This window comes from Scatophagus argus, chromosome 10 (genome assembly GCF_020382885.2).
Source record: "Scatophagus argus isolate fScaArg1 chromosome 10, fScaArg1.pri, whole genome shotgun sequence".
Taxonomy (NCBI): domain Eukaryota; kingdom Metazoa; phylum Chordata; class Actinopteri; family Scatophagidae; genus Scatophagus; species Scatophagus argus.
In genome coordinates this window covers 7,458,074-7,479,057 of record NC_058502.1, presented here as the reverse complement: position 1 = coordinate 7,479,057, position 20,984 = coordinate 7,458,074, and the positions used below count along the sequence as shown (strand labels likewise).

The window sequence follows — 20,984 nt, the reverse complement described above, 5'->3', positions numbered from 1 at the left end:
AGGTATTCAACTGCTGAGTTAACTGTTTGCTGCAGCAAAATACCTTGTGTCGCTCCTATTTGCAGTAATAACACATAGATATACATAAGCTAGAACACAAATCACTTATTAATTTCATTCTGTTCAGTTCATTATTTCATTAATACCCCTAAGGTTGATTCCATCCTAATTTAAAGAGTAGTTAAAATTGTCAGATTCTTTTGCAAAATTCTGCAATTATTGTAAAGGGACAGTTCACCCCCAAATCAAAAATACTTATTTTATTTCTTATCTCTTGGGCTCTTTATCCATCTAGACTCTTTGAGTTGCTGAGTTTTGGATATTTCAGCCAAACATTTGCCTGCCTTCTATCCTATATAATGGAACTAGCTAACGTTTTGCTTTTGTGCTCAAAGCCCCTCAGCACATACATTTGAAAAACTCACCAGCATTGTCTCTTTCCAGAAATTATGGCCTGGCTACTCCAAACAATCCACAGTTGCAAACAGTTTCATGTATGAACTATTTATTTTAGCAAGCTACACACCGAAGGAAACATGCATCTACTCATAGACGAGGAGGTCATGAACACTGATGGCGTCATCCTTGGCTGAGCTGCACAGATCGCTGGCTTCTTCAGCTTAGATAACCAGCCTCTCATCCATGAGTAGAAGCACACTTCCCTCTGCACTGATATGGAAAGGAAATAGTTCCTGTAGTTTACTGTACAGACTGCTATCCCTATTTTGGTTTTCTTTCCTCCTCTTTTGTGCATATTTTTTCCTCATATAAGCCTTTCTGTAAGTGATTTCAGTCTTGCTGAACTTTGCTCCAAGTAGCTTTTATTTGGAGCCTGAGGACTGGTTTCAGAGTGAATCCCCATCTAGGTGGAGTTGACATTAAAAACCTGTGCCCCCATAGTGTGGGCATATTGTAATGAAGTGGAAACCTACTGGACACAGGCTATATGTAAGTCTATATACAGGAAAGCCGTACTGAAGGCTTTATGTCCTCCACCTATAGGTCAAGTGTGGATCTCAGAGGACTGGAGGGTGATGGCCATTCATATCAGTGGCTCTCCCACCCCACCCAGTCCTCTCATCTCCACACAATGGTGGGCCTCATCTCTCTCTCTCTCTCTCTCTCTCTCTCTCTCTCTCTCTCTCTCTGTCTCGCTCCTGAGCTCTTTAATCAATATAATCAGGAAAATAGAAAGAGGCCCGCCACATTGTGCACTAACTCCCCTGTCCATTCTGTGATGAAGCCTTTTCTCGCTCATTCACCAGGTACTTCAGTGTAGGGCTATTGAGGTCGCTGTGAATGGGACCCACTCCACCCAGAGGGAATATTGTCTGACCGCAGGCTAAAAATTTGAGATACAACCCCCCCTCACCCTCCTGTCCTCTCTCTCTCTCTCTCTCTCTCTGTCAGCTTGCAAAATCACTTCAAAGAGGAATAAAAAATCTGGCACATGAGCGCTATTAATAAATGTATCACTTCTGTGGCCACAACTGGTCTTTTTATTGCGTGAGGACCCTTTACAGCGACTGGACCCTCTTTCAAAGCCACCAGTCCTCCTCTCTGTATCCCCCTCCATTCGCTGGCCCACTTTACAGCCCCTAAGAAGTTCTGAAAGTCGGCAGTCTGGCAGAGCACGATACGCCTGCTGCTTTTGAAGATTGGATGGTGATTAACCTTAGAGACATTACTGCACACATGCAACTTTGTGTATGAGCTGTTCTTACAAGTTTTATGCTGTTTTTTTTTTTCTCCTGGAGGGAAGAATTTGACTTGAGACTCACGTCGTAGTCTATTTTCCTAAGACTTTGGACATCTGTCGGACATCTGGCTGACGTGGAATCGATGCGCAGGCTTGGATGACACACGTTCATAAGCTCTCACAAACAACCTCTCTCCGTTTCACTGCCATCGTGACTGGCCTGAATATTTCTTTTGATCCCACAGCTCCTCTCCTCTTGTGTTGCCATTTAATAATTTATCAGCATTCGGTCACCGGACAAACTCCATCCGCACAGAAAGCGACAGAAAGCGAGAGTAAAAATTTCATTTGGCATAATTGCATGAACAGAAACCGCAAAACTGGCCTTTTTATCTATTATTGATGTCTGCTTACAAGCCATGCATAATGCTGGGGCGCATCCTTATGACAACCATCTTGAAGCATGCTTTCACTGGCATGGTTAGCTGGCTTTGGTACTGAGTAACAGCCTATAAGGACAGTGTTGTGAAAGGAAAGAGAGAAAGAGGGACTGACAGTGTGAGAAAGCAACAGAGAGAGAGATTGACAGAGATGAGATGAAACGGGGGGTAGGAAGGGAGGGCGTGCTAGCTGACAACGGGTTAACAGGAATCTTTATTTTTAACAACATGTCATCACCAGTCGCCCATCTGCTCCTGTGCTGTCAGAGTCCCTTGGGAGTGTGTGTGTGTGTGTGTGTGTGCAAAATGTCTGTGAGAGAGAGAGAGAGAAAGAGAGAGAGGAAACAAGAGAGATGCAAGCAAGCCGTCACAGATCAGATCACCGATTAGTGATGTGGGGAGAACAAGGTTAGAGAGGTAGGTGGCAGATAGATATCTCTCTCCTCTAATATCCAAATGGGGTGTGACAGGAGAGGACAGTAGGAGTGTGACAGTGTGTGTGTGTGTGTGTGTGTGTGTGTGTGTGTGTGTGTGTGTGTGTGTGTGTGTGTGTGACAAGGAGGTAAACTCGGATTAGGTGGATCAATCTACAACTGCCCTCTCTGTGTTTGGTTGGGGGGAAGGAAGGAGGTGGTCCAGTGGTAATGAGAGGGAATCTATTAACGCAGGGGGGGTGTATGAAGACACACAAAGAACAGCGGTGAGGAGGAGGAGGAGGAGATGCTGGACCTTCAGGGGTGGCCCCCAAAGCTCATTTTATTTATTTATTTTTTGGGATAAAGGGACTAGTCCCCGGGGAAGAAGGGAGCGACTGAGGAGAGATGTTTGTGGGTGGAGGAAATGGGGGTGGACTTTGTATTCAAAGTGTTTTGTTTTATTTTTTCTTGCACAGCGAGAGGCAGGACCAACAGCCAGTCGATCCGCAGGTCACTCATCTTTAGCAAATACAATCCAGTACAGTCCACTTTTATTCATTCCTCATGCTTGTTTTCCTGATATTTTCTCAAAGTTTAGACTTGTTTTTCACTCCCAGCATCACGAGGAACCGCAGCTCTCCAGTGGTCCACTCCATTTTATCAAAAGTTTTCAGTGAAAATCTGATGGAATGAAAACATCTTGTTTTCATATTTATGGTGATGCACTTTCTTTTTGCACGGCATGTAGAGCGAGCAGTTCTTGTTTGCCTCATGTCTGCAATGAATCTGCATCTCATATTGAGCACTGAAATCTCTCCCTCTTTCTTCATCTTCTTCCCAGTGTCTTTCTCTCCACCCTCATCCTTCAGGCATGGTAAATCTGAAGGCTAATTAGTCCAGAGAAACCAGGCACACCAAAGAACTCACCCCGGGCCACACTCATATCCTCTTATTGATCTTGTAGCACCAACACAAACAAAACCGCACACAAAATCACACACAAGACAAAGGCAAGCAAACACATTTTAAGGACGTTGCATACGTACAAAAAGTCAGCAAACTTGCATGATGCAAGCTTGCTGACCTTGACGGAGGTCAAGCGTTTCAAATGTTCTGCATCATTGCCGGAGACGCTATTTACAGAGTTGGCTGCAGGAAATGGTTTGCAGCATCAAAACCTTTTTTCTTGCATTTCCTCTTCTTCTCAGTTCCTCCAGCTTTCTCAGCCCCCCCTCCTTCCTCTGTTCTCAGTCTTTCCCTCATTTCTGATCCATTTTTTATGCATTACTCCATTACTCTCAAGTCCCATTTACAGTGCATTACCTCCTCCCATCTTTCACAAACACACTTTGTACTTCTCCATCCTTCCTACAGTCACTTTGCTCCTCTCCTTCCCTCCCTCGCTCTCCTCCAGTGCATTACAACACTTTCCTCCACTTCTTCCCTTCACCCTCTTTATCATCTCTTTGTGTCTTGTCTGGTTACGTCATCTTTCTCTTCCCCTTATCTTTACCTTCCATCCAGTTTGTCATTGCATGTAGATCACGCTGTCTGTCTACAATACTTTTGTACTGTACAATACTGTCATTCTACCGTGTGATTGCTTAGTCAAGGCATGCCATGTAATTAGGTACTCAGTGTTGCCTCTGCTCTTTCACAACACAAATGTACAAATGTCAGTAATGTAATTAACAAACTGGCGGTCAGCCCGTCCAGACATCTATTTGTCCATTTTGAGCACACACATGAATGCACAGACAGCCAGCAGATTCGGATTTGTCGACATGATAAATTACAAGCTGCAATACAAAGTCAAACAGATGACTGAGCAGTGTGTGGCAGTGCCGTCCTGTAGCATTTAAATCCAGTAACTGCGATGGTGTTTTTCTTTCGGCGAGCTCCTTTCAGACGTGCGGCTGCTCATGTTAGTGTTTTTCATATCAAATGCGGTTGTCTTTGACTGTGGGACACAGCTTACGGGAGCCCATTCTCATCGCTGCAGATAAAACAAAAAACAAATCATTTTGGTTTGAAACGGCCCGTGATATAAGTGAGACAAAAGAAATGTTTTTAAAAAATTAACAATGCTAAAAATGTAAGGAATCAATGATAACTTTGAACTGCTGATTGCTGCAAATTGTCAGTTAACGTCTACAGAATTTCAGTTATAGTAAAGATTTCTCCATGGAAGCAAATGAATGGAGATTTGAATTTTATAAGAAACTAAATACATTGTTGTTAAAACAATTGTGAATCCCTACTGAATACTTTAAGGTGAAACTGATTTACGAAATGAATTTTAACAGTTAATATCAAGTAATGCTATTCCCAAAACTGAATGTCCTGTTTATTTATATATTCAGGGTTCACAAAATCAGATTTAAGTTCTCAGTATTAGAAAGATATTTCTTCAAATTCAAATTATTCACATTCAAGTCATTGTATGAATCATGATGAGTACTATTAAGCCTGTGAAAACAGCTCACTGTAGTCAAGGGGAGGTCAAAGTCAGGGAAAATAAAACCCTGGCCTCTGCCACAGCATCGACTTTGACCATTCTGTTTTTAATCCTCCTCTCAGAAGTCCACCAAGCTTTTGTATGTGCCAGAATTCCCGTTTAGTGAATGATTTTAATCCAGGAAAATATTTTCTAAAGCAGAAGGCCAATGTTTCAGACCGGACTCTTGTAGTAAAATGGATGGGATAATTGTGGAAAAACATGTATCATGAAATATCCTAGTTGGCTGGAAGAAGAAAAATCTTTGCTCTTCTTCAGACGCCTAAAACACAGCAGACTACTTTTAATCTGGACTTTTGATTACAGTAAAAGAGGCTTTAAGTAAGCAATAGCCTCCAATTTTTGTATGTGAGGAAGTACAGCAACATTGTGCAAAAGATGTGACTAACACATGAAATGGTAAAACCAGGTCTCGGAGCGATCCACCACACAGGCAGTCCACTCTCGCAGGGTCACCTTCATGTTCTTGTTACGGTCACATGACCTGCAAACACAGCACAGTACAACACACACTGACCTCATCACATGGCACCAGCAGACAACTCAGCAAACACACACATTCACTCATACTCCAATGAGTCCACGCACAAAAAGGCAGATTTGTGCAAATACACACAGAGATGGTATAAAGATGTATCCAGAGGTGTGGAAAGAGCTGCGCTGGGGCTCTTCCACAGCCACTGTCTTTCAGTTCACCCTGCAGCGTTATCTCTGAAGGGTACTCCTTCAATTTGTGTTAATCCATGGGCAGCGGGAGACACAGCGGGTAATAAACATTATCATTGCTGGGAATGGCTTGACATTGACACAGCCAGCCCTACTCCCACAAAACCTGTCACTGCAGACTGGCAGAGAAAAGGGGGTTGGGTGGGAGAATGGATGGTAGAGAAAAGAGAAGTGATTGAAGAGTGAAAGAATGAGACAAACGAAAACAAAGAAGCAGTTGATGGAGAGGGAGGCTGAGGATAAGTATATTTGTAGGAAAGATGAAAGGAAAGTATGGAGCACAGAGAGAGAGAGGGGGGGGAGAAGTGCTTCAGTGTGAAGGAGGAGTAAGATGATGGAGAGATGGTGTGGCCATGAGATCGGAGGGGAGGAGGACACAGGAAGAGGGGATTGGCATGGAGGATGAATGGATAGATGGCGTGCAGAGAGAACAGCATGGTGGGAGGTGCAACTTGGTTACAGAGCGGAGGCGAAATGCATCGCGGTGTGACATTTTTAACCCTTGGTGTTTCAATAATTAGCTGAAAAATAACATATTGCAAGGGACAGAAGGTTCACATTATGAATCTTTGTGTGCCATAAGGTGACGGTGATGTGAACATCATGTGCAGCGCTGTGTTTACCTCATCGACCACTAAGTCTCCTTATGGTACCTGCTTATCAAATACGCCATGCAATAAATGTTTCTCCCCTCCCACGCTACTACATGCAACGTTAAAAATGAATCAAGGGTCATTAGTTTATGGCATGTTATGATGATATGTATGTCTGACGTTCAAGAACAAGCAAGCCAGTACTGAATTAATTGCCTGTGGCATTAGTTCCTGGAGGTGGGACTGACTGAAAGAATGGAGTGGCACAATGCTCCAGTGGCATCCTCTTGTAACGCAGCTTCCTCAGGTCTCTGTGGCTCAGCTTGCCATCTTTGTTCCTGTCCAGTGTGGTAAATCTTTGCTAAAGAGAAAAAGGAAAAGTGGTAACAGTAAGGGTGATAAAGAAGCAGACTGTTCAGACTGTTCTTTAATTTATATTGCACTATATAAAATAACCATGCACTGTTAGCAATGCTTGTGGCATGGATCTGTCTGTTGTTCCACCACCTTGGTCCTGAATATCTCAACCATTTGAACAATTGCTATAAAATTTGGTTCAGGCACTCAAGTTCTCCAGTAATCCCCTGACTATCTACACTATACAGACAAAAGTACACTGACACACCACTTTAGGGGGCTGTTTTTCAGACTTTGGGCTTGGTCCTTTACGTCCAGTGAAGGGAAATCTTAATGCTTCAGCATACCAAGACATGTTGGACAATGCTATGCTTCCAACCTTGTGGCAACAGTTTGTTGAAGGCCCTTTTCTATTCCAGCATGTCTGTGTCCCAGTGCACAAAGCTCCATAAAGACATGGCTGGATGAGTTCGGTGTGGAAGAACTTGACTGGTCCACACAGAGCCCTGACCTCAACCCCATCCAACGTCTTTGGGATGAACTGGAACAGATATTGTGAGCCAGGCCTTTTGGTCCAACATCAGTGTGTGACCTCACAAATGCTCTACTGCATGAATGGGCAAAAAGTTCCACAGAAACACTCCAACATGTTGTGGAAAACCTTCACAGAAGAGTGGAAGCTGTTGTAGCAAAGCATTCTATGTATAAAGAATACAGTGTCATTAAAGTCTCTGTTCAGTATTGGACCACCAGGTCATCAGGTCAAATTTTTAATTTCTCCCACACACAACCAAACTAATATGGTGAAGACAGTAAACGTATGGTAAATGCGTTGTCACTGTGAGCATCTTAGCGTGCTAATGTTTGCATACCGCTAGCTTCACAGACCTGCTAGCATGTACAAAAAGTCCTTTTCTACATGTGCTATTGTTAACATTGATGAAAGAAATAAAAACTTTATTCTAAGAATAATACATATAGTGTTGGAGATTTAAGTCACACAAATGGTTTCATTTGGAAACACTGTGTATCATTTTTCACATAAAAATAATGCATGAGTCTTCTTTTAATTCATTTGAGGCCAGTTGTCTGGAGGGAGGATATTAAGTTATCCCTCCATTCACCATCTTATTGAATAATTTAGTGCTTATTGACCTAATCCTATTTATACATGCTTTTCTTGAGAGCCGCTGTCTCATTCTGTGGATGAGCACACCACAAGCCACACAACCTACATCCCACTTAAAGTAGGTTGTTAACATCGATTTCTCTCGAGGCAATCCAAGAAGCACGATTCCTATACTTGCACGATGATGGCGTCTGGTGTCAGAAACAGTTTTATGTTGAGTGGGAGTGAAAATGATCCCTTGGTATCTTTGTCTTCCGGCTATAGCTTCTCTAGCGCTCCAGTTTGTTGTGGATATTGATATGGATTTCATTTGCATCATTAGGTGAAGTCATTGCTGATCATAAACCATGTTTGAAATTGCTCCCTTTGGATGCAGACTATTAGCGTCTGTCAGTCTGCTGCTCAGGCTGTGCGACGCTTGTGTTACCTGGGCAAGTTGTGTCCTCTGGGCGTGGCTGAGGCAGCTCTGGGGCGGGGCCACAGGTGCGTGGGACTCTCCCATACGACTTAGCAGCAGAAACCAGTCCAGGAGACGATATGGAAACTGGCTTAATTCCTCCTCAGTGCATTTAGCCTCGGGGACTGATCGAGAAGGATAACAGAGCTGATTTGGCAGGCTGCCCTGCACAGTGGAAATTGTGTGCAGTATCTAATGTGTTGTGTGTTTACCCAGACAGGGTCCTGTGTGAGCCAGCCCAATGCGGCGTCCCTTTCTGCAAGCTTCTTTATGGAGCAAACACTCATTCCCATAGGTCCTTCCCAGAACGCTGCACACTGGTGCCCTCTGCCTGATTACATGAGTCAGTGCCATTTTGAAAAACTACATATCTGAAGATGGATTATACAGTGTGCACATCTGGATTAAATAAACTGCTGTACTTCATGATTTCATCCCAAAGCCTCTTTTTTTTTTTTTTAGTTTTATAAGGGTATTAACAAATGCAAAGAAAGTAAATAATCAACTTTATATCAAGACAGGACAATTCAATACATTTGCTCAAATGGAAAATGATCAAAATCCCAGATAGATTGTTACTCGGTTTGAATGCCATGAGGTGTTTACCTTGGACACGACTGAGGACAAACACACTTGGGGACAAGGACTCCATTTTCCTCAACTACCTGGCACCAAGATCCCACTGGACTGTGACATTTCAGCAGCTCACAAAGCTTTTCTGAAACATGAAGGAACAACCTCGCTGCAGTGTGTTTCTCCTGTTCCCTTGTTTGACACGTGTGTTTTCTTAGCCTGATTACAAGCCCGTTCTGATGAGCACTTTTTCAGCTTTCAGCGCTGATTACAGCTGTCTTGGATGAGAGCATCATATAAAATGTCTCATAGGGTCTATTTAAGACAATGAAATGACACAGTGAGTGGTGGATGGAAGAAACAGTAAGAGGAAAAAGTCAGGTAAATGAATGGTGTGACAGGCACGTTACAATCAATGCTAGACATTCAATTCAAAACGCATTTGTGAGCTAAAATGGGAATGTGCTCTCTGTCATCTCTGCCAGTTTTAGATGGTGACTTGGCAGTTTATCAGCTACATATTTTAATCACTTCATGTGGAAAAAAAATCACTGCAGCCACTTAATGCTTTTTTTTTCACTTCGAGCAAACAACCTGAAACTGAACTGAACTTACTCTGTTAGTAAGAGCTGCATAACCGACATGCGGTCAGAAAACGGCTTCTTCTGCTGTACCTGAACAGCACACAAGTCTTACCTGGTTCTACTCTGCCAATGTATGGTCTCAGGCTCTCCTCAGCTTGTCTTTGTTTGCGCTGGGCTCTGCCTCCCTGACACACACACACACACACACACACACACACACACACACATCAGTTCCAGAGGCATGCACTAAACTTATCTGTCAGTGTAAAGCCTTAAACTTTGGATCATAATGTGTCCCCTGGCAGAAATGTCTGTTTTTATCAGTATGGTGCTGAGGCTTTTGATTAGAACAATGTCAACTCAGTGAAGACCGCGTAGTGTAAATGATTAAAAGAAATTGCAAAATGGTGTGCGTTGTAGACATCACATCCATCTACCCTTTCGTGCCCCAGTTCCACACTTAAATTTCTCCAAACTTTGTAGTCACTGCCAGGTCCACATCTGCCCTCAAAACTTTCCCTGTTCAGATGGGAAACAGGTGCAACGCTGACCCAAAATACTGGAGCCACCGTTTCATAACTCAGGAATTGCTGTTTTAACACGTAACACAAAACAATCTGGTGAGTTGAACAGAAAACAGGTGTGTGCGTATGTTATTAAGGTGTGTTGTTTGCAAGACAATATTACAGGTGTCACATCCGCATCCAAATATGACATGTTAGACTCACCACGGCTGTACATGTGTGAAAAGCCAGCAGCAGAAACAAGGCAAACGTGAAGCTTGAGTTCATGGTCAAAACATCAAGTGGAATACAAGAGGAAAAGTCTCCTGCAGAAGGAAAATATTAGACTAAGATCTTGCAAACACAGCTGTGGATGAGCAAAAAAACCAAAAAACATTTCTGTACATATTTCCAGCAGCACCATACTCTACCTTTACATTTTTTTTTTATATCAATTGCATTCAAAACCCAGGAAACAAATATAGCTGTTCAGTTTACCCACATCCTGCTTCCTTAATAGATGCATATTTTATTTTTTACTTCTTTCTTCCCTGGTGTCATTTACCCACTAATGCTCTCTTTGCAGCCATTCCCGTAATGTAGCCGGAAACAATGCAGCTCACTGAGTCTCAAGAAAACAATCATTTTCCATCAGAGAGGAAAAGGAGGGTTGAATTACACTAACAGGACATCCAGCTTTTGGTTGAGGAGGCTATTTGAGTCATTTTCTATCCCCTTGGTTGCCTTAAAAAAAACTTACCTCTGTCACAACTTTCCTCTGTTGTTCTCCTTCTTTTCCTTGTTGCCAGATACCTTTTTCCTCTCTGTCTCACTACCTCCGCTCAGGGTGTTTTGTTTTTACAGCTCTCTTCAGCGGTTTTTCTTTCCATCTTTTTTCTTGCTTTATCCAACCCCTCCTCTCTGCTCTTCCCTGTGTGTCTGACTCTTCCCTTCACATTCGCCCCCTCGCTGATCACAGTGGAGGATACAGGTGTTCAAACTACAGTGTTACTTTAAGACCCTGTCCACTTCAGTGTTGCTTAGGTGGAAAATGTTCAGAAGAGCTCTACTTACTGAGACAAAGTGAGGGTAAAAGACAAAGAGAGATGGGATTAGTTATTTTGGGAGGTGAAGTGGTTTTCACTGAAGTTGGCTTTGGTCCACGGGAAGATTTACAAGCCAGAGGGAACATATGGTCATACTTCTTCACACCTTTTCACTCAACTCTCTCTGTCTCACATTCAAATTTACCTTTTATTTCACACACACACACACACACACACTCACAGACTTACACAAGCAAACACGCACCTAAAGATAAATCAAACCTGATGTGCATAGGAGAAGGACGCCTGTGAGTCAGCAAGAGGGGAAAGGCTGCCCTCTGCTGGTTGTGGTGCTCAATAACATCCTCACTGAACGACAGGCACACATTCTGAATCGTAATCCTGAATCCTAAATCACAATCAATTTTCTGTCAGTCTGTTGACTGTTTTTTCTCCTACAAGGAGTCACCATATTTTTTTTTTGAAAACTGCTGGCTTTAAAGTGGGCTTCTTAACTCAATTTCCTCTTGCATTGGAACCATGCTTTACACATCTTTGGAGGAAGCCCAGAATATTAAATTGAGGGAAAACATAATAAGAAACGTTAAGTTGTAACTAGTCAAATAAATATATCGTTGGAAAAAGTGTGTCTAGGATTTTGGTAAAGTAAGTGTTTGCTGCAGGTCCCTGAGACCACAAACAGGAGCCCGCTGGGGCAGAGAGATCATTTTATTACTTGACTCATCTCATTTGTACAACTCTGCAATACTGCTGTAAATACTGTTGCCATCTGGTCCCTGTTCACTGCTTATATCTTTTATTCTGGTTGTTGTTATATTTATAGCATTAGTATTGTAGGTTTTGGGCTTATACCGGGACCAGGGAAACTAATTTCGTTCCACCTCATGTTCCTACATGTGTGATATGACAATAAAGCTCCTTGAAATCCTTGAATTTTTGCCCCAGCGGCCATGTGGGGTGATCCTTCCCTGATAATGTGACTGTAAAAACAGAACAAATTAATAAGGCAGCCATGCTTTTGTGCAACAAAATAAACTTTACATCAGCATAGCAATGTCTCCTGCTGGATGATCTTACTATAATAGGTGTACATGGAAGATCAGGGAAAACAAAGCTGAACTAGTCATGAATAGTTCAAGTGTCAAGTTGTGAAAACTTCACTAGCAGTTTGGTTGATCGTCCAGTAGATAGTCTGATTAACTAAATGGGACGTCCACGGTACAAACTAACGTTAGTTTACGTCCAGAGAGCGTAGATTAGCTACACACACACACACACACACACACACACCGAAACGACGTCTAAACACAGTGCAGATGTCGGCAAAGAAGCTCTTCGAAGTTAGCTTACAGTGTCACCCTTTGAGACCCAGGTGACATCTACAAGCCCCGCCCAGCTGGAAACGAGCGGACGATGCCGGAGTGATAAACTGCTTTGGGAAGTCAGTCGGTACCGTGTGGTTTTCCCCGTTTGTTTACAAGACAAGCCGTCGTTTTGTACTTTTGAAGGGTTTCACAACATTTACGTGGTTGGATTTTGTTTACGTTCGGCCGTTGCGTTTACGGACTGTGTGTTTTTTTCTCTCTCTCAGTCTCTCTTCCAACCTCGGCGATAACGCTCGCTATCATCAGTTGGTCGGTGCTGACACTTTAAACTAACGGCTCTGTCACACAGTAGCTTCGGGCTATTTTCAACAGTGAAGTGGAAGTAAGCTACTTCGTGGAAATGCGCGGAATTCCCAGCATTTTGCGCTTTTATTTTCTACTCGGCTCGTCTTAAGTGTAACCTTCAGGACTCAGTGCAGTTGACTGGGTGACAGAGCAGATTTGATGTTACGGTATATGAAGCGCAGGGCTTTTCATTGAACTTGTGTAACGTGAGGACTGTTGGCTATGGGTTAGCTGGCACTTTGTGAATGGTTCTTAACGCAGAGGGACTGTTTTTAAACGGAAAGTGAAAGGCTGCACCTACTTGGCTGCTCACTTTACAGCGTGTGGTTATTTACAAGACAGTTGAACAAGCGGACTGTGTGCTGACCCGTCGTTGAGGCTGTAAATATGATTTTAACGGCGTAATTCAGGTAAGTGCATATCATACTGTACGTTTTTCGGCTTATGTAAGTGACTGAAATGATGGGAAGCCAGTGGAAATTACTGTGTTAGTAGCACTAGGTACCTTTTATACTGTTTCAAATCTCCTTATTTCTCTGGTTGGGTGTGTGTACACTGTGTAAATATAGTGTTGAAGATAACGCAAACCAGCCTGTACTGTTTATGAGGTTGTTTGTAGTTTTTCCCCTGTGCTGCCCGGTGAGGCAGAAGAGAAGCCATGTTTTCTAACGTCACAGCATCACCCCCCGCAGTCATAACATGGCCTGCAAAGAGTCATGAATGAGGATGGCCAGGCCTTTATGTAATAAGCATATAAAAAGTAACTCATTATACAACAGAACTGAGAAACAGTGCGTTCTGATTGTGGATAAATTGGAAAAATGTGTCTCTGCTTGACAAGCGTCTCATCATGTCACACGGTGGACTCTTGCCTTGTTTGAGACACACGTGTAGATGTCAGGTGGCTAAAGATGACTCACGGTGCCTTTCTGCTCTGCTCAGACAGGATGTCACATTTAACCAGAGGTTTTATACCAGCGCAGTGCATATTTTTATACCACAACTGAAGTTCCTGTCAGTCATGTCTCATAAGTGTGTGTGTGTGTGTGTGTGTGTGTGCCATTTTAGGCTGTGATCTATTACAGCCCAGACAGTGTGAGCTCCATGGCATCTGTGTGCCAGCACACATTAGGATAAGGCATGACTGATTGCCCTCAGTGTAAGTGAGAAGGACACTCTGGTGTTCCAGTGTTTGGGTGGGGTTGCATTAACACACACACACATGCAAATCCACGTGTGTGTTCCTCAGACACCTGTTGGCATAAGTCCTGCAGCGCCACCTTGGCTGAGGGTGTGTTTACAATCTGCTTCCCCCCCAACAACAGCTGAGTGTCTCCACTGTGCGCCTGCCTGCCTCTTCAGGACCCCCCCAAACTGCAGTTCATTATGTGATTTGTTTTTCCAGACTGTCTGCCTGTTGCCTGCCTGTCTTCGTGTGTGCCCTGACCATCAGCTTCAGTGTCTTTTGTAATCTAACTTTGCGTACACATTATACACATTTCTCTGCGTGTAGTAGTCATTGTGAGATGCTGTAATAAGCCTTAAGGGCAACCTTTAGAGACAGATAAGATAAGATAAGATCTTCAGGTGTGCTTTAATGATGCAGAGTGGTGAGTCATTTGTATGACAATGCCAGAACAGACAGAGGGAATCCGTGTAGGGCAAGGTGTGTATTTAACAACCCTTCAGACATGAGCTGTCTCCAGTCATCTTTTCTGCTGTGTGCGTTGTTACTGCATATTGTCATTTCTTTATGATCTCATTCGTTGGAACAACATGGACATGGCATTTTTGTCTCTCATTCTTGTTTTCCCCCTCTATTTTGTCTTTGTTTACACACACACACACACACACTCCACCCGACAGGCTATTCAAAATCAAATGAGGGATTTAATAGCCGAGTATTTAAAATGCCCAGACGTGAGATCATGCAGGAAAATCCGTTGTGGTTATAGTTTTGTGCATATATTCGCTTGTGTGTGTGTGTGTGGAGCCTAGAGACTTGATTTGACATTGACTTTTCTCTGATCCTCCTTGCCCTGCTCTCTCCCTGTATGTGGCCTATCATTAGAGCTATACTTAGCTCCGCTTATCAGTTCTGTCGTTCCCTTGGTAAGACCACAGATGTTTAACGGCTTGGAATAGCTCAGTGTGTAGCAGAGTGCATGCACGGTATCTCAGATGAGATGACACCGGGCGAGAAGTTGACTCGGGCAACGTTGCCCTTCATTGATCAGGAAATGTCCTTGGAATAAAAAAAATAATACTAATAATGCTGGACAAGACTTCTGTAATATATAGGAGTACTCTTTGTGTGTTGCCACATTCACATTGTTTGTGTGACTGATTTTCAGGGGTCTGTTGGGTGACTGTGGATGATCTGAAAATAACTGAAGATGTACCTTGAAGTAGGAAAATGTCAAATATAAAGCCTGCGATTAAAAAAGCAACAACAGAAAACAATATGTTGAAAAAAGAAAAACGAAAGCATGCGAGCGATGGAGGTGGTTGGGAACAGTTGTGGCCCCATTTGCTCTGTGATTTGTGGCACATTTTTTAACTCCTCTTTTATATCAAATTATGGATCGTATCAAAATTCAGCTCTCTGTCCTGTACTTTAAAAAGGCAGTATTATATGGAAAAGGTTGTCAGTGCCAGGAGTCTTTTTGTCGGTGGGTCCCTCAGTTCGTTTGCTCGCAGTAGTGTGTTTGTACAGGTGTTTGTTAACACAATGCAGGGCGTTAGAAGCAGATGTGTCTCCTCACTGGCTTGATGATGGCACTTACTGTCAATGAGCAGTTGCTGAAATGTAAGAAACTTCTGTTTTTTTCTGTACATGGGGTAGGCCTGTTTCTCAGAAGGAAAAGCACATGTGCTACTAATAACATTAATGATGGATCACATGACAAGTGTGCCAGTGAGCCGGCATGCACAACTGCTAGACTCCTCTGAAACCGAAGCAGCCAAGTGTATTTTTTTCTTCTGTGACATGTCAAAATGTCCTCTGTTAAAAAAGCTCCATAGTTTGGCTTTGAATGAGAGTATGTGAAATATGTTGTACGACCCAATAATTATTTATTGATATATGACAGTCATCTTTGGTTCCACTTTGGCTTTGTTGAGGAATAATATGTATAATCTCCTATACATGCTTTACAATCACACAGGTGTTTTCACTTTGCCAAATATGACCTCTTTTCTGAACTGTGTGGGCAGCGGAGCTCTAATTAGATGAAAAGACCAGTGGGTGAAAAAGATAATTGGTATACGTGAAGCAGATTCCCTGTCATTGCTCTCATTATGGTTCTACTGAAGTACTGTATGATGTTTGAAGTGCATGATATTCCTACATTGAGAGCAAACGCATGGCATAGTAAGTATATGCCTCACCAGGTGTCTTCATTTGCCAGTATGTCAGCTCATATCAGCATGTATATGTGCTCGTGTGCTCATCCAGTTAATCTGTGCCTCATTAGCTTCAGCTAATGTAATTGCACTGAGCTTTCACCATACCGGGTTGCAGGGTTACTCTTCTTAAAACCTGTACGTGTCATTCGGTAATCCTTCAAGGCTTTGAGTCATGTGATATTATAGAGTCTTTGCGTCCTTGGGATCAGACACGAGACAACGAATGTGCTGCAGAGTGTGAGATCTGTTTTGAAGGCGAAACTTTGCTTTCAACACTGCTGAGTCGCTCTCAATCACCATATGCGACCTGCTGAAATCTGCATGCGTCTGTTCAAAATAGGTGCTTTTCTCGGACGTGATGGCTTGTTTCCAGAGCCCTGCCCACTTAATAAAACGTGTCTGTGTGCCCTTGTGTCATGTTACTGTACTAGTTTCATTCGGCAAATCGCCTCTTTTTGGTTACTCAATACTGCTGAATCACTGTCTCTGCTAAACTTCCTCTTTGCCCAGGATAACATTTCTTGGGACACACCTGGAAAGTTTAAGCTTTGGATTAGCTCATTGAGGTGTTGTGAGACTACACTGCCATTTAACTCATGTACTGTTTGAAGACAAAAACTAATGCAGTCCCAAATGTCAAACTGTGTGGTCACCTGCACAGACATGACGTTGACATTCAAATACCGTGTTTGCATACCAGTCTCAACTGCAGCGTCTACAATCTTTTTAGATACCTCACTTTGTGTTATGGAGTGTCTTTCTGAGTTCAAAGCAGTTTAATCAGCTACAATATGTCCAGCCACAACCGACAAGCGTTCAGTCAGTTTATCCCAGAAGGCTCCTGGGGTGAAGGGAAAGGTTACTCTATTGTATCAGACACTCTTGGATGGGTTCTCCTGTAGTTGCATCAGTTGACCTAATAGCGCTTAACTCTGTGAAAAACTGGCCAAAAAGGCGCAGGGGCCTTGTTCTCCCTGGCCTCCTGTGAAACTGCTTGCCAGTTGCTGTACAAAAAGGGCAAACAGTAGCGATTGGGGCAAGTGTTTGTTAAGAGACACCGCTTTATGGAGTGAATGGAACGGACGGAGGCATAGGAAAAGATGGAAGTTGGACAGAGAGGAAGCTGACCTAATCGCACTGTATTGTCCATTCACAGTGGATAAATCCAGCAGGAACATGATATTCTAAAAGCCTACTCTTTAGACTGTGCTTCATGTTGAGGGCCTTAACCCAGACTCTGAGTCATGGAGTGATTTAAGTTGGTTCTTTTAAAGCCACATCTCTCACCTCCTCAGGCTCATGTTTTGCACTGTGACGTGTGTCAGGAAACAGGAATGAGTTACCATGGGATACATTAAATAAATACTAAATAAACAACATAGTGGATAAGAAAGTGTGTGAAGTGAACTCAGTCATTGTGAAGAAAAGCCATTGATCCAGCAGAGAAATGATGCCATGGTTCTGATATCAAAAAAACTTGGGTGATTGCAGGCGCTTGACCATGAACTCTGCATGTGACTCTGAGTATGTATTAGTATGCGTGAAAACACGCTTATGAAGGGTTTATCTGTATAGCAGTGCATAATCCTATAAGCCTGTACTTTTTACATGAAAAAAAAAACAAAAAACGTGTCACTTTAGTTAAATGAGATATTATTAGTATTCGTGTTCTCATTTAGCAGTTATTTTCACCAAAGCTTTGATGAAGACTGTTTTCATATCATATCTGATATCATACAAATGACTTCCTGTGTGCAGCTGATATATAAACAGTCATTATGACCTTTGGCTGTTGGTTGGTTTTGCAAGTGAAGTGAAGTAATATTTTTATATATTTTGATATTGTATACTATATATTTACAGTGAAGTAAATGATTACCATTTATGTGAAAGGGCTCCTTGGACGGCAGATCCCACACAATCAGTTGGAAGTCCATGGTGCTGTCTTTCTGTTGGATGTGTACAATTGCTTGTGAACAAGTTAACTATAAGCTAAAATCTTGCTGGGCTCTGCTTCCTCTCCCTTACTTACAAAGTCAAAAAAAGGCTGAGCAGTGGATCGAAAGTTCAGCGCTCACCTGAGTTAGCTCCAAAATAAACCAGTGGTAGGTGATTACTACACAAACTGCTTAAATTCTAGTAATGTATTTTATTACAAATAGGTTAGGCCTCTTATTCAATATCATGCGTGTCGAGTCTCTCAGCTCCAGACTCTAGTTTTATCTTCCCACTAAATTATTACATTGTCAGCAGCGCTTGTGTGATGTCCCACCTTGGTGATCACTTGATGATATGATGCTCGGTGGTGTCAGTGAAGTTTGATTAGACCCCTAAAAGAAAAGTCTGCCTCGGGCTGCTGTCGGCTCTGCCTTCTGCTGCCACCTACGTAAACAAGCCTAATGACCTCGCTGACAGTGATTGACACCTGCGCTGTTGCCTGGTGACACTTCATCAGTGAGAAGGTGGGAATTAAATTGCGCTGTCAAAGGCACTGCAGTCCTCTCGCAGTGTGGTTATATTGATGAGGGAACAGATACATGTCCTTGTAAACACGCTATACACATACAGTAAAGACTTCTGGTCTATGAGAAATGTGATCATGGTAATAATGGGAGTGTGAACGTATTGGCTGCTGTTACAGTACTTTATGTAAGTCCTACCAAGACTTCTGCTGTTCAGCATCGCACTTCAGTAAGAGCAGAGAAGAATTATTCTCCTGGATGAGTCAGGGTGGATACTAAGGACTTTTTGAGTGACTCATTTGTGTTCGGACTTTCTTTGTCGCTATCTTGCTTCTGTGTTTATATCCTAAATTAAAGCAGCACCACAAAAAACTTTGTTTTCGCCATTCACAGTGGTGTGGTAAAACATCAAAATCATCTGTTGTGAAGAACACCAATATAACTGATGCTGAATTAGTCCCTTTATAGAAGTGTAATGTGAAACGGTATAAATGCTGAAGTAGTAGCTGCCGTGGGTTGGATCAGTTTCTGTGCTGTCATTGTGATTTATCAAGACACGTGACACTTCCAAACAGCAGATACAGAAGAACTGGCCATGCTTACGTGGTTTTACTGCTGGCACTTGACAAAAAATGGTTGACTGAGTGGAACCGTTGTGCTGTCAGCCATGAAATGAGTAGGGGAAAATGAATTCACACTGAATCAGAGTGAGTGAAACAGAGTCCCCCTTACTGGAGTTACCTTTAATGTGCAGCTGAGTGCTCGGCAGGATCCGCTTTGCTTTATTGTCCCCTGTGGTGATCTCATGACATTATAAGGCAGCAGCTTGCCGTAAATTGGCACTTTAGCTGGTAGATACATTTTGTTGTGTTAGGCGGATTATGTGGCTTTAGTTTGTAGGCTTTGTACCTTATTATGGTACAGCTACAAGTAATCTTTCTTGTATTGGGAGTCAAGTAATTGTGATGTTTTTCTTTTCTTGGTGGATTGGACCCAAAAGCGTAATGTCTCCTGTGCTCTCCTGGCCTCTCTTCTCACAACACACTGAGTGGGGCTCCTAAACGATGACCCATCAAATATTAAACACACCCATGAAGGCTCTGTTGTCTCCACCCACACATCCATTGCCACACTCATACACACCCTGGCACAGACACACATGCAAGAAGAGAGTCAGGCAGCAGACAGATCCTCCTCTGAAGAGTGTCTTCCTGTTCCTGTGCTCTTCACTCTTTTGGGTGCCGCCCTACTTTCAGTTTAGATGATGGAGGAGACAAAGTGCAGAGTCACTCGGCGGTGTGTAGCTTTTATCTCATTGGTTGACTCCGTGATGAAAATGATTGGACTAGTCAGCATAAGCTCATTGAATTAAGGTAATATTTTTTTTTATCTATTTTTCTGTGGTACATTCTGATAAAAAAAACAACAAAATCCCACTGCAAAATAGTTTTATGATGTGACATTGTGTCTGTGTACTTGTGGCGGTCCATTGTAACACCACATGCAGTACAGTAAGTATACATACTGTAGTTCTTACTGTAGCAGGTTGCCACACCTTAACTTTCTCCGCTGCTCAGGGTTCCTTCTGTTGGTCTCTGTCATCTGATCTCCCAGAGTTAGTATACAGCATTACCCAAACTCACTGTGCCTTATTGGATTAGCATCATCAGCACAGCTCAGCCCAGTGTTGGTTTCACTCAATACACATTAGCCTAGCATCAGTGTTGCTTTCAACTCTGTCTCATTCTATTAGCCTGCTCTAATGGTGCTTTCTTTAATCTCTTAAGGGAGAGAACTGTGGCCCGCTGCCCTGTCCAGATGACTGGCCTAGTTATTACTCCACTGAGACACTGGACTCTGCCAATATATGTAAATGAAGCTGCACTTTGGTTCAGATTCAGTCAGGGAGGAGGTTAAGACAAGCCCTTGGAGTTATTTATAGTCTCCACTGATGGTGAGAAAAGGAAAACCATTGTGAGAAAATAGTTTTGTGTATGTCTGTGGTGGTGCATTGCCCTGAAAACAACTATCTTGTCTCAGAGTAGAGCCAGTCGGATGACATACTGGGGTCTTCAGGCAGTTGTTCTATAACTGTCTATATTATTGATTGGTTACAAAGTTGGACAGACGTACAAAGATGGACAGACGTAGGGAGGTACACGTTTCAGGTTACAGCTGCTTTCCACATCATTCAAGAACAAAACCGTACCGAAAGAGCGGTTTCATCTTTTCTGGCTCCCTCCATCCATCCTTCATGTCCCTCCACGTGTTTTCTACTGCATCTTCCGTCCTTTGGTCCACTTTGTTATGTAGCTTAAGAAAAGTCCATATTAACTGAATTGCTATCTCAATTTACACCAAATGGCATAAAATGTGTCTGAA

General features: G+C 42.8%; 2 protein-coding genes across 7 annotated transcripts in view; one reads left to right on the top strand and one right to left on the bottom strand.

Annotated features, from left to right (window-relative positions):
- Positions 1-6,549: 6,549 nt before the first annotated feature.
- On the bottom strand, positions 6,550-10,371 carry sparcl2 (SPARC-like 2). Its single transcript, XM_046402626.1, has 6 exons — positions 10,221-10,371; positions 9,605-9,677; positions 8,942-9,053; positions 8,548-8,666; positions 8,306-8,460; positions 6,550-6,753 (listed from the first exon to the last, which is right to left on the bottom strand). The coding sequence occupies exons 1-6, from the start codon at positions 10,281-10,283 to the stop codon at positions 6,601-6,603; spliced, it is 675 nt and encodes a 224-aa protein (XP_046258582.1). The 5' UTR covers positions 10,284-10,371; the 3' UTR covers positions 6,550-6,600.
- Positions 10,372-12,433: 2,062 nt separating this feature from the next.
- Positions 12,434-20,984, top strand: part of ccser2a (coiled-coil serine-rich protein 2a) — a 53,450-nt gene continuing 44,899 nt past the window's right edge. For 3 of the 6 annotated variants that reach the window (XM_046401822.1, XM_046401825.1, XM_046401826.1), the window contains exon 1: positions 12,436-13,142. The gene's annotated coding sequence lies outside the window, so the exon portion shown is untranslated. Of the gene's footprint in view, positions 13,143-18,336; positions 19,976-20,984 lie in introns of those variants that run through there. The other 3 variants (XM_046401824.1, XM_046401828.1, XM_046401823.1) reach the window with 3 other exon arrangements.